The 16,609-nt window shown below is 43.7% G+C and overlaps 1 protein-coding gene across 2 annotated transcripts in view; it reads left to right on the forward strand.

The window, feature by feature from the left end:
- Positions 1-16,609, forward strand: part of traf3ip2a (TRAF3 interacting protein 2a) — an 82,169-nt gene that overhangs the window by 37,649 nt on the left and 27,911 nt on the right. For both annotated transcript variants that reach the window (XM_043675383.2, XM_087983915.1), the window contains exon 3: positions 8,492-8,735. In XM_043675383.2, coding sequence (XP_043531318.2) covers positions 8,492-8,735 — 244 coding nt within the window. The remainder of the gene's footprint in view (positions 1-8,491; positions 8,736-16,609) is intronic.

The following is a 16,609-nucleotide window of genomic DNA, read 5'->3' on the forward strand; positions in this document are numbered from 1 at the left end:
ATAGATGGGTTAACCCCAGGAAAGGTAAGAGAGGTAGGCAGTTAGTGCAGGAGTCTTCTGTGGCTATCCCCATTTCAAACAGGTATGCTGTTTTGGAAAATGTAGGGGGTGATGGATTCTCAGGGGAACGTAGCACAAACAGCCAAGTTTCTGGTATTGAGACTGGCTCCAATGCAATGAGGGTTACAAGATTGGATTCCAGAGACCAATTGTGTTAGGGGACTCTCTAGTCTGTGGCCAGCAGTGAAAAATCAGAATGGAGTGTTGCTTCTCTGCTGCTAGGATCAAGGATGCCTCAGAGAGAGTGCAGAATGTTCCGAAGAGGGAGGGGGCCAGCAGGAGGTCATTGTACACATTGGAACCAATGACACAGGAAGGGAAAAGGTTGAGATTCTGAAGGGTGATTACAGAAGGTTAGGCAGGCATTTAAAAAGGAGGCCCTTGAGAGTAGTAATATCTGGATTACTCCTGGTGCTACAAGCTAATAAGGGCAGGAATAGGAATTTAGAGCAGATGAATGCATGGCTGAGGAGCTGGTTTATGGGCAAAGGACTCACATTTTTGGATCAATGGAAGTTGTTTTGGGATAGAAGTGACCTGTACAAGAAGGATGGATTGCACCTAAATTGGAAGGGGACTAATGTACTGGCAGGGAAATTTGCTAGAGCTGCTCAGGGAGATTTAAACTAGTAAGGTGGAGGGTTGGGACCCAGGGAGATAGTGAGGAAGGAAATCAATCTGAGACTGGTACAGTTGAGAGCAAAGATGAGTCAAACAGTCAGGACAGGCAGGGACAAGGTAGGACTAATAAATTAAACTGCGTTTATTTCAATGCAAGAGGCCTAACAGGGAAGGCAGATGAACTCAGGGTATGGTTAGGAACATTGGACTGGGATACATTAGCAATTACAGAGATGTGGCTCAGGGATGGGCAGGACTGGCAGCTTAATGCTCCAGGATACAAATGCTACAGGAAGGATAGAAAGGGAGGCAAGAGAGGAGGGGGAGTGGCATTTTTGATAAGGGATAGCATTACAGCTGTGCTGAGGGAGGATATTCATGGAAATACATCCAGGGAAGTTATTTGGGTGGAACTGAGAAATAAGAAAGGGATGACCCCCAATGGACAGAGGGAAATTGAGAAACAAACTTATAAGGATGTCTCCGTTATCTGTAAGAATAATAGGGTAGTTATGGTAGGGGAGTTTAACTTTCCAAACATAGACTGGGACTGCCATAGTGTTAAAGGTTTAGATGGAGAGGAATTTGTTAAGCGTGCACAAGAATATTTTCTGATTCAGTGTGTGGATGTACCGACTAGAGAAGGTGCAAAACGTGACCTACTCTTGGGAAATAAGGCAGGGCAGGTGACTGAGGTGTCAGTGGGGGAGCACTTTGGGGCCAGCGACCATAATTCTATTAGTTGTAAAGTAGTGATGGAAAAGGATAGACCAGATCTAAAAGTTGAAGTTCTAAATTGGAGAAAGGCCAATTTTGATGGTACTAGGCAAAAACTTTCAAAAACAGATGTTTGCAGGTAAAGGGATGACTGGAAAATGGGAAGCCTTCAGAAATGACATAACGAGAATCCAGAGAAAGTATATTCTTGTCAGGGTGAAAGGGAAGGCTGGTAGGTATAGGGAATGCTAGATGACTAAAGAAATTGAGGGATTGGTTAAGAAAAAGAAGGAAGCATATGTATGATAAAGACAGGATAGATCGAGTGAATCCTAATAAGAGTATAAAGGCAGTAGGAGTATACTTAAGAGAGAAATCAGGAGGGCCAATAGGGGACATGAGATAACTTTGGCAAATAGGGTTAAGGAGAATCCAAAGGGTTTTTACAAATACATTAAGGACAAAAGGGTAACTAGGGAGAGAATAGGGCCCCTCAAAGATCAGCAAGGCGGCCTTTGTGTGGAGCCGCAGGAGATGGGGAAGATAATAAACAGTATTTTGCAAGAGTATTTACTGTGGAAAAGCACATGGAAGATATAGGATGTAGGAAAATAGATGGTGACATCTTGAAAAGTGTCCATATTACAGAGGTGGTGGTGCTGAATGTCTTGAAACACATAAAAGTGGATAAATCCCCAGGACCTGATCAGGTGTACCCGAGAACCTTGTGGAAAGTTAGGGAAGTGATTGCTGGGCCTCTTGCTGAGATATTTGTATCATCGATAGTCACAGGTGAGGTGCCGGAAAACTGGAGGTTGGCAAATGTGGTGCCACTGTTTAAGAAGGGTGGTAAGGACAAGCCAGGAACTATAAACCAGTGAACCTGACATCGGTGGTGGGCAAGTTGTTGGAGGGAATCCTGAGGGACAGGATGTACATGCATTTGGAAAGGCAAGGACTGATTAGGGATAGTCAACATGGCTTTGTGCGTGGGAAATCCAGAACTGGCTCAAAGGTAAAAGACAGAGGGTGGTGATGGAGGGTTGTTTTTCAGACTGGAGGCCTGTGACCAGTGGAGTGCCACAAGGATCGGTGCTGGGTCCACTACTTTTCATCATTTATATAAATGATTTGGATGCGAGCATAAGAGGTACAGTTAGTCAATTTGCAGATGACACCAAAATTGGAGGTGTAGTGGACATTGAAGAGGGTTACCTCAGATTACAACAGAAGTAGCAGATGGAGTTTAATTCAGATAAATGTGAGGTGCTGCATTTTGGGAAAGCAAATCATGGTAAGGTCCTTGGGAGTATTGCTGAACATGGAGACCTTGGAGTGCAGGTTCATAGCTCCTTGAAAGTGGAGTCGCAGGTAGATAGTATAGTGAAGAAGGCATTTGGTATGCTTTCCTTTATTGGTCAGAGTATTGAGTACAGGAGTTGGGAGGTCATGTTGTGGCTGTACAGGACATTGGTTAGGCCACTGTTGGAATATTGCATGCAATTCTGGTCTCCTTCCTGTAGGAAAGATGTTGTGAAACTTGAAAGGATTTTAAAAAGATTTACAAGGATGTTCCCAGGGTTGGAGGATCTGAGCTACAGGGAGAGGCTGAACAGGCTGGGGCTGTTTTCGCTGGAGTGTTGGAGGCTGACGGGGATCTTATAGAGGTTTATAAAATTATGAGGGGAATGGATAGGGTAAATGGACAATGTCTTTTCCCTGGGGTGGGGGAGTCCAGAACTAGAGGGCATACATTTAGGGTGAGAGGGGAAGGATATAAAAGAGACGTAAGGGGCAACTTTTTCACACAGAGGGCGGTACGTGTATGGAATGAGCTGCCAGAGGAAGTGGTGGAGGCTGGTATAATTGCAACATTTAAAAGGCATCTGGATGGGTATAAGAATAGGGAGGGTTTGGAGGGATATGGGCCGGGTGCTGCCAGGTGGGACTAGATTGGGTTGGGATATCTGGGTGGCATGGACGGGTTGGACTGAAGGGTCTGTTTCCATGTTGTACATCCCTATGACTCTATGACCAGGTTATAGTCCAAAGGTTTATTTGGAGGCCCGAGCTTTCAAAGCGCTGCTCCTTCATCAGGTGGTTATGGAGTATAAGTTCTTGAGCCAAAGAATTTATTGCAAAAGTTTACAGCATGATGTAACCCTGGACCAGTGGCAAGGAGTCACTAAAACAACTACACAGTGATATCAACGAGTTTCATCCCACCATCAAACTCACCACGGACTACTATGTAGTATCTGTCTCATTCTTGGACGCAGGCATCTCCATCAAGGATGGACACCTCAGCACCTCACTCTACCGCAAACTCGCGGATAACCTCACAAATGCTTCACTTCTCCAGCTTCCACCCAAAATTTATTAAAACAGTCATCCCCTACAGACAAGCCGTACGCCACATAGGATCTGTTCAGATGTGGAGGAACATATTGGCACTTGGAAGTACTCAAGGACGCCCTCATAAGAACAGGGTATGATGCTCAACTCATTTACCGCCAGTTCTGACATGCCACAGCAAGAAACCATAATGACCTCCTCAGGAGACAGACATGAGCTGCAACAGACAGGTACCCTTCATCGTCCAGTACTTCCCAGGAGCTGACCTTCCCCACACCTCCACCAAACCTCAAACAGATCATTGTTCGCAGCAAACTGCCTGGCTTTCAGGACAACACCATATAACGTTGTCACGGTAGATGCTGCAAGACGTGTCAGTGTCGACCCGGATACCACCATTACGTGTGGTGACACCACCCACCATGTACGTGGCAGGTACTCATGTGACTTGGCCAACCTTGTCTATCTCATATGTGCAGGCAAGGTTGCCCTGAGGTATGGTACATTGGCGAGACCGAGCAGAGGCTACAGCAATGGATGAATGGGCACCACACAACAATCACCAGGCAGCAGTGTTCCCTCCCAGTCGGAGAACACTTCAGCGGTCCAGGACATTCGACCTCGGATCTTCAGGTGACCATCCTCCAAGGCGGACTTTGGGACAGGCAACAACACAAAGTGGTCGAGCAGAGGCTGATAGCCAAGTTCGGTATCCATGGAGCTGACCTCAACCAGGACCTTGAGTTCATGTCACATTACAGGTGACCCCACTGCACTACACACACACAGACAGACACGCACACACACAGACACAGACACACACTCACAGACAGCCAGACACACAGACAGTCCTACAGACACACACATACGCACTCCTACAGACCCATACACTCAGGCAGACCCTCTCTAATACACAAGCTCTCTGTCATAAGCTCACACATACAATCCCAAACTCACACAAGCATCCTCTCACAGACGTATACCCCTTTACACTCACAGTCACACACATAAGCATACACACACTCTCTCACAGACACTCATTCCCCTCGCACACACACCCACATGCACACACACACACATAAAAGTTTGTGGGTTGAATTTGTACTTGCAGAATTACATTTTATTTTGCTCAAAAACTGCCTAAATCAATGTAAGATTCTGTATATCCCTTTTTGAGATTAGAATCAGTCTGAACATTGGGGCACAGACAGCCTCACACAGGGCACCTCCCACCTTCAATGCATTATCTGGGCTGACAAGGCACCTATTGTTCAAGTTCATTTGAGAATGTAACTTTAAGAAAGTTCTGGGATTTACATACGAAAGAACTGAAACCAACATGGTCATTCTAAAAGATGAGAGACTTAACAAACAATCCAGGTCTTTTTCAATATATAATGTCAGTTACATCACACTGTAAACTTTTACTATAAATTCTGTGTCCTACGATCTAGTACTCCACAACCACCTGATGAAGGAGCAGCGCTCTGAAAGCTAGTGCTTCCAGATAAACCTGTTGGACTATAACCTGGTGTTGTGTGATTTTTAACACTTGACTGGAGATCCTGTTCCAGGGAGCTGCCAATATCAGCAGTGATCTAGCGTCCAGGTGCAGTGGTGCTTGTAGACCCAGTGCTGATTCTGGATTAGTGGTGCTGGAAGAGCACAGCAATTCAGGCAGCATCCGAGGCAAAATCGACGTTTCGGGCAAAAGCCCTTCCCAGTGCTGAGGCTGGTTCTTCCCTCCCCTTTACCCCCTCCTGTGGTGAGGGGGTTGCTGGGTTTTTTTGTACCTCATTAGAGATCTTAATTCAGCTGCTGCGATGGACCCTCGCAGTATTAGAACTGCTGAAGTCACATGAATGCGAGAAGAGGTAAGGGTAATAGATTTCCTTCCCTGAAAGAGAATTAATGAATCCTCAGATAGACTTTTACAGCAGTTGGTGCTAGTCTGATGATTATAATTCCTGAGATTCGTTTGAGATGCCAGATTTAAACACTGAGTGTTAATTCCATCAATAGCCACAGTGGGTTTTGAACTCTTGCCCCCACAACATTAAGCAGGTCTTTGGAATATTAATCCAGTGACATTACTGCAATGCTGCAGTCTCCCAAGATCAATAAGCAGTTGTCATACTTCTGTACTTAAAGACTTTCCAACCTATCAACTGTTCAGCCCCCTCAATTCTGACTGATGCTTGATTTCAGAGAATCCCTACAGTGGAAGCAGGCCATTTGGCCCATCGAGTCTACACTGACCCTAAGAAGCGAATCCAGTTCAGACTCACCCGCCTACCCCATCCCTGTAATCCTACATTTCCCACGGCTAATCCATTTATCCTGCACATCCCTGGACACCATGAGCAATTTAGCATGACCAATCCACCTGATCTTCACATCTTTGGACTGTGGGAGGAAACCGGAGCACCCGGAGGAAACCCACACAGACACTGGGAGAATGTGCAAACTCCACACAGACAGTCGCCAAGAGTGGGATCAAACGCAAGTACCTGATGCTGTGAGGCAGCAGTGCTAACCACTGAGCCACCATGCCATCTGAAATTTGTTCAAAATGAAAGCTCCAGTCAGCCCAGAAGAACTGAGCACTGGAATTAAAGCCAGATTTCAGGGTTTCAGATGTAAGCAATTGGCTTTTTACATTATTAATAGCAGACCCACTGACAGGTTAAATCCCTTCCCACCACTCACCTAACATTCAAACTGCAGTCCAGCTCATGATTTACAAGTTTGTAGAGTTGCCTTCCTTTTGTGTCCTTCCACCTCGATTTCTAAAGCCAAGTCTCCCCTCAGTTCTTTAAAACAGCTTTCTCAATCTTCTCTGCTTCTTGAAAAAAATGTACCTTCTGTGAAGCATGTTTTGAAGATGTTTCTCAGAGAGGTAATAATGTGATATTTAAATATAAATCTTTCTTTAATCCTCATCTGAAACACTTTAGATGTCATAATTTCCCACAGCAGTCAATCATCTCGGCTTTTTGAAGGAGTCGAACAATTTAATATCATTTACTGAGCTTTGCAATGGGGACAGAAATGCTTTAAGCCTGGAAATTCAGATTCCTCCCATTTCATGGACAACAGAAAAAAGACTTCTCGGTGTTTGATGGATTAGTGCAAGTTCAGGAGGAGAGAGAACTGTGCGCAAAACATTCCTGTCAGCACTTAATCTGTCACCTTTGATTATTTATGAATTTCCCAACTGAACAATTAGCAAATAGTTTATGTTGTGATGTTGTGGAGTATAAATCACATGGCAAGCAAAATCTATTGCATTCAAAAGACAATGTTAGAAAAATGCACCAAGGTATTGATGTTCATGTAATATGGTAATCAGTGCTGCATCAAGTATCATTATCTTTACTGAAGAAATACAAGATATCGAATTCTCCCTGGAATCAGCGTCTATCTCAGTTTCCAGTTCTGCGTTACAAGTCTTCAGCTACATTGTTCTAGGAAAGTAAAGTATTCATACTTTGTTTCAATGATGTTAACAAGAGTCAGTTCCACTCGAGCCAGGAGTAAGCAGTTGCTGCAACTCTAAGTAACCATGAGCATTTGAAACTTTGGCCAGATCCTGACTGAACAATTCAAGATTTCTGCAAAGTTAAAAAATCACCCTATACCAGGTTATAGTCCAACAGGTTAACTATAACCCGGTGTTGTGTGATTTTTAACTTTGTACACCCCAGTCCAACACTGTCACCTGCAAATCATCATTCCTGCAGGTAATCTGCATACTTGGAGATATCAGAACCTGCCAAATACATCGTGTGAAAATAAGTCTCTATCAGACCTTGATTAGTTCAGTTTGACATGGGATACTGACAGGTATTGCTGCTGCAGTAGACTTGGCCACCAAGCACTGGTGTAAGGCTGGTAGCTCTTATCCTGTCAAACTTTCTGCTGTAGGTTTGGTCATAGCTATTGAGGAGAGGATGGCCACTGTTTGAGAAGGTAAAGGGACTCATTTTAATCTGGTTAACTAATAAATATTACTAAATTCATGCTGATCTGAACTTGCTTCACTTGTTCTCCAAATAGCTTGTTTGAGGTGGTTAGAAACCTCTGCTTGATGCAGATTTGGAAGGCCTGTTCCTGTGCTGTATTGTTCATTGTTCTTTGAGGGTATGCCAGGAGCAGCATCAGGAATATCTAAATATGGGCTGTCAGCCAGATATTGGTGCACACCAGGGGTCTTGTGTGCCAAACAGCATAAGCAGCAAGTGATAGACAGATCAAAGGATCAGATGTAAACTTTGCAGTCCTGCCACAGCCAGTTGTGAATGGCGATTGACAACTAACCAATTAACCACAGGTGGAGCCTCCACTAATATCTGCAGTCTCAAAGGTGGTGAAGCAGAAGAAAATTCTGCTAGTGTTTGCCTCTGCTTCACCATTGATGGAAATCTGGCCTCTGTGGAGATATATAAGAGCAGGTTCCTCCTTGACCATGATGCCTCTCAAGGTGATAGGACAGGCCCTGTCCTTTTCTGAGTTTGGAAAGGAGTAGTAGACCCTTCATTCAACGACTTGTTGGACCCAGAATGCACCCTGCATTAGGACAGAGGGTGTAAAATTGGGAGAATGAGTGTCAGGGGTGAGGGGATGGTTCCACAGCAACAACAATGAAAACAAGCTTTATCCAGATAAATACTGAGTATTCCAGTGCAGCCATTGGTCAATTAAGTCTCAATTTGTTTTTCCATCTCTATGTTACTAGATGGTGTAAGTATCCCTCCCCAAGCCTGCAAGTGTGAACAGTGCTACAATAAGGCATATCAAAATGGTCTCCTTCCTCCATCCATGCGATATAACCAAGATGTCTCTGAGAGTGAGGTGTCACCCATTCAGCCATATGGATGTGGACTTGTTAACTCTTCCCCTCTGAACTTGGCAAGATATCCTTGTCATGGAGGACCACAAGGCAACTTCATCCAACGACCATCACAAGCACCAGTATATGGGTGAGTAACAGTTACTTGAATTTCACTTGGTCACTACACATTCTTATCCCTCTCTGTCTGTTTTCCCCTTTACACCCCTTTTCCAAATCCTTATGTATAAATATATGTGTAGGTGTGAGGGAGTATGTGAATGTGAAGCATGCTTCTTCCTGTCTCTCAAATTCAGTCAAGTGGGAATTATTTCCTCACACTCCCGACCAATGCCCTGTAGATGACAGACAGGCTGTGGGGAGTCAGGAGGTAAGTTACTTGCTTCAGGATTCCTAGCCTCTGACCTGCTCTTGCAGCCACAGTATTTATCTGGTTAGACTTGTCCAATTGCTGATTAATGGTAACCCCCCAGGATGTTGACAATGAAGAATTCAAAGATGGTAATGTCATTGACTGTCAAGGGGAAATGGCCAGGTTCTCTCCTGTTAGAGATGGTCATTGAATGGCCTTTATGTGACATAACTATTTCTTGCCACTTAATAGCCCAGGCTTTGATATTCTTCAGATCTTGCTGTATTTGAACCTGGACTGTTTCAGTATCTGAGGATGGTGCTGAACATTAGGCAATTATCAGCAAAAATCCCCACTTCTGACCTTATGACGGAAGGAAGGTCATGAAGGTGGTTGGAACTCGGACACAGCTATGAGACAGCAGGTTAAATCCTTTGCAAGTGGCGCTTTGTAGCACTGTTCATGGCCAATCCATAACTTTGCTGATGATCAAAGGTAGCCTTATGGGGTGGTAATTGGCCGGGTTGGATTTATTTTGCTTTTTGTGTACAGGACAGACCTGGGCAATTTTCTGTGTTGTTGGGTAGATGCCAGTGTTGTACCTGTACTGGAAGAGTGTGTGTTCTGGAGCACAAGTCTACAGTAGTGCTGCTGAAATGTTGTCAGGGCCCACAGGCTTTGCTGTTTCCAGTGCTTCCAACTGGTTCTTGATATCACGTAGAGTGACTCCCATTGGTTGGAGCCTGGAATCTATGATGCTGGGGACCTCTGGGGAAGGCCAAGATGGATCATCCACTAGTCACGTCGAGCTGAAGATGGAAGCAAATACTTCACCATTGTTTTTTGAACTGATATGTTGAGCTTCACCACCTTTGAGACTGCAGATATTAGTGGAGGCTCCACCTGTGGTTAATTGGTTAGTTGTCAATCGCCATTCACAACTGGCTGTGGCAGGACTGCAAAGTTTGCATCTGATCCTTTGATCTGTCTATCACTTGCTGCTTATGCTGTTTGGCACACAAGACCCCTGGTGTGCAGCAATATCTGGCTGACAGCCCATATTTAGATATTCCTGATGCTGCTCCTGGCATACCCTCAAAGAACAATGAACAATACAGCACAGGAACAGGCCTTCCAAATCTGCACCAAGTCATTTTGCCCTTCTATACTAAAACCATCTTCACTTACAGGATCCTTATCCCTCTATTCCCTTCCTATTCATGTGTTTGTCCAGGTGCTTGTTGAATGCTGCTTTTCTGTCTGCTTCCACCATCTCCTCTGGCAGCGCGTTCCAGACACTCACCACCCTTTGTGTGAAAACTTGTCTCGTACATCTCTTTCAAAGGTTCGCCCTCACACCTTGGACCTGTGTGCCCTAGTAATTGACCCCTCCACCCTAGAAATAAGCCTCATACCTTCCCCACTATCTATACCATTCACAATCTTATGAACTTCTATCAGGTCGCCCCCTTAACTTCCTGCATTCCAGTAAAAACAAACTCAGTCTATCCAACCTTCCTTCCTAGCTAAAATCCCCCATACCAGGCCATGAGTTTGTACATTGTGTTGGAGTATGATTCTGATGCTACTGATGGCCTACAGAGCCTCACAGACATCATCAAGAAGTGAAAGGCAGGAGGAACTATAAAGAGTACTAAAACGATGTTAGAACTGGATAAGTTCACATGAACATCTGGCTGACAAGTCCTCAGGACCAAAGGGTCTGTATTCCAAAGTTTAAAAGGAAATGATTGGTGAGTCAGTAAATGCATTGATGGCAACTTTCCAGAATTCCTGAAGGTTGCCATTAGATTGAAAAATTATAGGTGTGCCTCCTATATTTAAGAATGTTGGGGGGCGGGGGGGCTACAGAATGAAGGAAACTAGAGGCCACTTAAAATAGTAGGATATTTTGAAAATCTTAATGTGATGCAAGTGTGGGTCAGTTTGGTGTTTTTGAGAGGGAACGTGTGTTGAACTATTCTATTAGAGTTCTTTGAGAAATTAAGAACAAGATTGATAAAGGATGGCCAGAAAATGTTGAGTACTTGGGTTTTCAGAAGACATTTGATAATGTGCAACATCAAAGGGGACTGTGCAAATTAAAAGTTCCTGGTGTAGAGGGTGACATACTAATTTCATGCAATTGAAAGCCTTTCACTGTATTTTACTGCATTCTTACAGTAAAATACACAAGTCAATAAAATCATTCAAATGAGCCTAGAGAGAAGAAAGCAGAATGGCTAAATGGGTCATTTTTAGGTGGGCAAGCTGCAATTTGTGGAATACCACAGGAATCATTGCAGGGACCTCAACTATTCACAATGTGTGTCCCATAAATTGGATGGTTGCAGTATTTGCTGATGACTGTGTTGTGAAGAAGGATAGCTGGCTAAATTTGTTCTCTTTCACAATCCCAACATTTCTGGAAACTGTGCGCTGCTTGGCTAATATACTTTGTCCAAAGAGCTACCTTCCAAATATGAGCCCAGACCGTTGAGACTGTCAGCCTTTTGAAGAACATCCCTTGATGGTGCAGCCCACTGTCCGAGGTCAGCGCCCTGCATGATATTTTATTGTCCAGGACTCCTTAAGCTGCAACTCAGTTGAATTCAGCAACCAACTCAGCAACTACTGTTCATTAAACATTGAACCTGGACCCTGGCCTCACAGAATTAGATACTGTCTTTAATGGCTGAGCTTCCAGTAACTTAGAATGCACAAAAATTAGTAACTATATTACATAATGGTGTAAGCTTTTAACAAGACATTTCTGGATAATCACTGGAAAATTTAGACTGTTCTTTTCAATCTTTTACTATATACATCACTGTTTTGCCTTAGAAATGTAGCACCTCGTGTACCAGTCAGCTGTGTATTTAGGAGATAGAGGAACTTTGATGCTATCTTACAGGACTTGGGTAGAAATGAAACTGTCAGTTTGACTTATGAGTTCAGTGTGTTCTACATGTTAACCCAGTCAGTGTTGGCTGTTATGTAAAAACTCAACTATATTAACTAGCTTGGAAACACAACAGTAGAACTGAACAGTGCAGCAGTTTAGCACCTTTTTATAAGACTTGTCAGACCTGGATTCAAATCAACTAACTCAATCTGAATTTAAATCTGAGCATACCTTTTGAGTAAATGGTATTTGGCACATTTCTGTTGTAGTGTGATATGATATGATTCACAGCATCACTTATTCATTCACATCCTCCTGGTTGGTATTCCCTCCTCTCTCAGTCACTTGGCTCTCAGTATCTTTTGAGCCATGGAATCCCTACAGCATGGAAGCAGGCCATTTGGTCCATCAAGTACACGCCAACCATCCAAAGAGCATCCCACCCAGATACACTCCCCTACCCTATCCCTGTAACCCTGCATTTCCCTTGGCTAATCCACCTAGCTTGCACACTGGGGGGCAATTTAGCATGGCCAACCCACCTAACCTGTACATCTTTGGCCTGTGGGAGAAAACCAGAGCACCTGGAGGAAACCCATGCAGACAATGGAGAGTATGTGCAAACTCCACACGGACGGTCACCCAAGGGTAGAATCGAACCCATGTTCCTGGCACTGTGAGGCAGCAAAGCAGATCTTTATATCTATGAACCTGGGCTGTCTGCATCCTCCTGAGCATGGTTTGTTGGATCTAATGTGGTGGAAACACTTGCCTTCCCCTCCATCTATCACTGGTCAATTCACCAGCCTTCCTGATGTCCCCTCCATCTATCGCTGGTCAATTCACCAGCCTTCCTGATGACCCCTCCATCTATCGCTGATCAATTCACCAGCCTTCCTGATGACCCCTCCATCTATCGCTGATCAATTCACCAGCCTTCCTGATGTTCCCACTGCAGGATGCCAGGCTAACTGTCAGTTGGAAGCACCCAGAGTTGGAAGGTCTAGCTGACAGAATAATAATCAGTGCCTCAGATAATCCTCTTGAAGCACACGTGTACACAGGCCTCATCATTGACTGAAAATCTTTGAGCCAGAAAGTCAGCTACTCACCGGTGACCCGTCATAAGGTGAATCCGCACCACAGGTCATCATGGCGCTAAGCCCATCTCGTAGGTTTGCCCCCACCTGACAGTACCCTATAGGTGTGATAGAGGAAATAGAGTCTGATGAGAAGAGGCTTTTGTCTTAAACAAGATGCAAATGGAATATATGCCTTTATTACAAAGGGAATGGGGTATAAAAGTAGGGATGTTTTGCTAAAACTTTATAGGCACTAGTCAGACCACACGTGGAATTCTGTTTTGGGACCCTTATCGAAGGAAAAATATACTGGCATTGGTGGCAGTTCAGACAGCGTTCACTAGGCGGGCACAAGGTTGAATTGGTTGAGTAGATTTCGCATGTACTGAATGGAAATGAGAAGATTGAGAGCTGGCCTTTTTGAAAAATAAAAGTGTAGATGTAGAAATGTTGTTTCCCTTTGTAGGAGCATCTAGGACCAGAGGGCATAACTTCAGAATAAAGGGTGGCACATTTCAAACAGAGATGAGGAGTATTTCTTCTTCCAGGGGAATGAAGCTGTGGAATGCTTTCCCACAGAGGGCTGTTTGAATAGTTCATTACGTATATTCAAGGCTGAGAGAGAGAGAGGTTTTTAATCAGTAGAGGACTCAAAGATTATGGAGACAAGCAGGAAAGTGGATTTGAGGATCAGCAGATCTGCCATGATCTCATTGAATGGTGGAGCTGACTTGATGGGCTGAATGGCCTACTTCTGCTCTTCTCAGAGCCCTATAGACTTACACAACAACACTTGCCTTTCCGATCCACCCACATCTCATGGGGCTGTAATATGATGAATTATATTCAAGCCCACCTCCATCATGTAAGTACAGAACAAGATGTCTGTCTAAGGATATAGGGTCCACCATTTAGGGCTGGAATGAGGAGAAATGTCTTCACCTACAGAACAGTGCATCTCTACAAGTTATTGCCACAGAAAGCAGTTGAGGCAAAACACTAAATATTTGGAAGAATCAGTTATATATAGTGCTCAGGGATCAAAGGGTAAAGGGAGAGGGCAGGAACAGGATATTGAGTTGATGATCGTATTGAATGGGCAGCAGGTTTGATTGGCTGAATGACCTGCTGCTATACTTTCTATCTTTGTTTCCATGTTTCTAAGTCTCTCTGGAGCTGGAAATGTGACCAGAGCCAGTGGGTATCTATTTCAGTTAGACACGTGCCACAGTTGCATGACAGCTTGGTACAGCAACTACTCTGCCTGGGACTGTGAGAAACTACAGAAGGTCCATCACACAAGCCAACCTCCCATCCAGGGACTCCATCTACACTTCTTGTCACTGCAAAACAGCTGCCAACATCATCAAAGACCCTTCCCACCCCAATAATACTCTCTTACAAGCTCTTCCATCAGGCAGAAGATACAGAAGCTTAAACATATGTACCAATAGGTTCAAGAACAGCTTTTTCCCTGCTGTAATTAGATTGCTGGATGGACCTCTCTAATTTCAAATCTAATGTTGATCTTGCTTTTGTTCACCTCCTGTGAAGCTGTAACCCTGTATACCTTGCTCTGTCTAATCACCCTATGATCTGTATGTCCTTGTATGTTATTAGCTGCATGCCCTGCTTGCAAAACAAAGCTTTTCATTGTACTCAGGTACATGTGACTATAACAAATCAAATCATCACATCAGTTGGAGGAGGAATAGGGGTTTGTAGTTAGGGTACATAAACCATTGTCTCCCTTGTAGTTGGAAGGGTCTGGAATGAAATGAACTTTGATAATGTATCTATGCAACTGCAACTAACCGAGTTCCTAATGCTCCCAGGCCCACAGCACAAAATACGTCTCAGAAAGCTCATGAAAAACAGATTGGCACTCTCCCTCAGATAGGCCAGAAGGAGGGTGCTCTTGCAGCCATTTAGATTGGTTTTTTTACATCTGTTACTCCCAAGTAAATTGAATGATTGCTTCGACATGCTGTTAACATTCTGCAACATGGGTGCATTCACACCGTGTAGCCATATACATGTCTCTTTGTATCACATCAAGCATGTAAGCACTTCCTTCTACAAATGAAATGGAAATGTCAAGGGGCCAGCAAATGAAATTCAGGCTGATACCTCTCTTAGTCTATAACAGATGACTTCTTTTGTGTTCACAATCACCTGCTCTGAGAATTAGGCTGCATTTAATGTGTAAATTGAAGTTCTGTGATATAAATATCCCTCCTGACGTTTCCGGTGGGTGCACTCTGCAGGGTTTTTTTCTGTTGTCCAGACAACAATGTTGTCCTAAATTTCTCCCAGGATGCCTGAGCCCTCATATCTTGGCAGGACTCAAATTGGGTACTGTGCAAAGTGATACTCAAAACTGTGAGAATTGTCCTTGCAAGCTGACTGCCAAGAGATTTGTAACAGTGGCTTATTGAATGTCCTCTCAGTCTTTTTATTTTGCATAATTAAAATGACCATTGCTACGACAGAATTCCTCAGGCTGTCTCATCCGCCCCAACAGCATTTCTCTCCAAACCCAGACGATGTAAAAATATGCTCCCAAATGCTGTAGCTCTTCTAAAAGAATGTAAGATTGAGTTACCCTACTTCGTTTTTCAAGTGCATTGTTTTTTTGGTAATTATCCAATATATTTGCATTAGTTTTTGCTCTTCCATCTGTAATATTGCTGAGCATTGGCTAACTCCCCTAGGTGTGTGTGCGTGTGTGTACGTGAGTGAGTGAGAGAGAAAGAGGAGGAAGCCCAGTTGATCTGGAATGGCAGCTGAGATTTCGCTTTCGTACAAATGAAAGAAAGATAAGAAGTTTTATGAAGGGGCTTTTTTTTCCGTCAAATATGAAAAAGGAAACATGCATAAAAGATGGAACGTTAATAGAATGGCCTGAATTTAACAGAAAGTTAAGGTATAAACAGCAGGAGGACAGTGAAACAGAAAATCATACTGTAAAGCAGTCCTGAATTGTAAAACGTAATTGTCTCTCACATTACACCTTCACTCAAGAAAAGCCCAGCAATTACAGACCAAACCATTTCACTTCAGTGGTGGGAAACTAGGAGAAACAATAATTCAGGTTGGAACTAATAGTGACCAATGTGGGTTAATTAAGTTGGTGCAGTGGCAGAGAGGTGACAGATAAGGCTCAGTGCAGAGAAATGTGAGGTGATACATTTTAGTAGAAAACACATGGAGAGACAATATAAAATGAAGGACACTATGTAAAAGGCTGCAGAGGAGCAGAAAGACCAAAAGGTATGGTGCACATGTAACTAAATTTGATAAGATGTAGGGAGAGCAGTTACTAAAGCAGCCAGTATTCTAGGGTTTATTGCTATTGGTATAGAATACAAGAACAGAGAGGATATGCTGTAAAAGACACTAGTTAGAACTCAGCTGGAGTAGTGTGCACACTTCAGGAAGGATGTGAGTGTGGTGGAGAGGCTGCAGAAGAGGTTCATGTGAATGTTTCCAAGTATGAAGATACACTGGAGAACTTGGAACCACTGTCTTTGGAGAGGAGAAGACTAAGAGGAGATTTGATAGAAGTTTTCAATTTCATGAAGCATTTGAACAGAGTAACTGAGAAGAGGCTATTCCCACTTGTGAAAAATCAGGACCAAAAGGGCATGGACTCTAAGTAATTT

Source organism: Chiloscyllium plagiosum, unplaced genomic scaffold (genome assembly GCF_037043375.1).
Source record: "Chiloscyllium plagiosum isolate Xiang-an unplaced genomic scaffold, Cpla_swu_hap1 HiC_scaffold_3, whole genome shotgun sequence".
NCBI lineage: Eukaryota > Metazoa > Chordata > Chondrichthyes > Orectolobiformes > Hemiscylliidae > Chiloscyllium > Chiloscyllium plagiosum.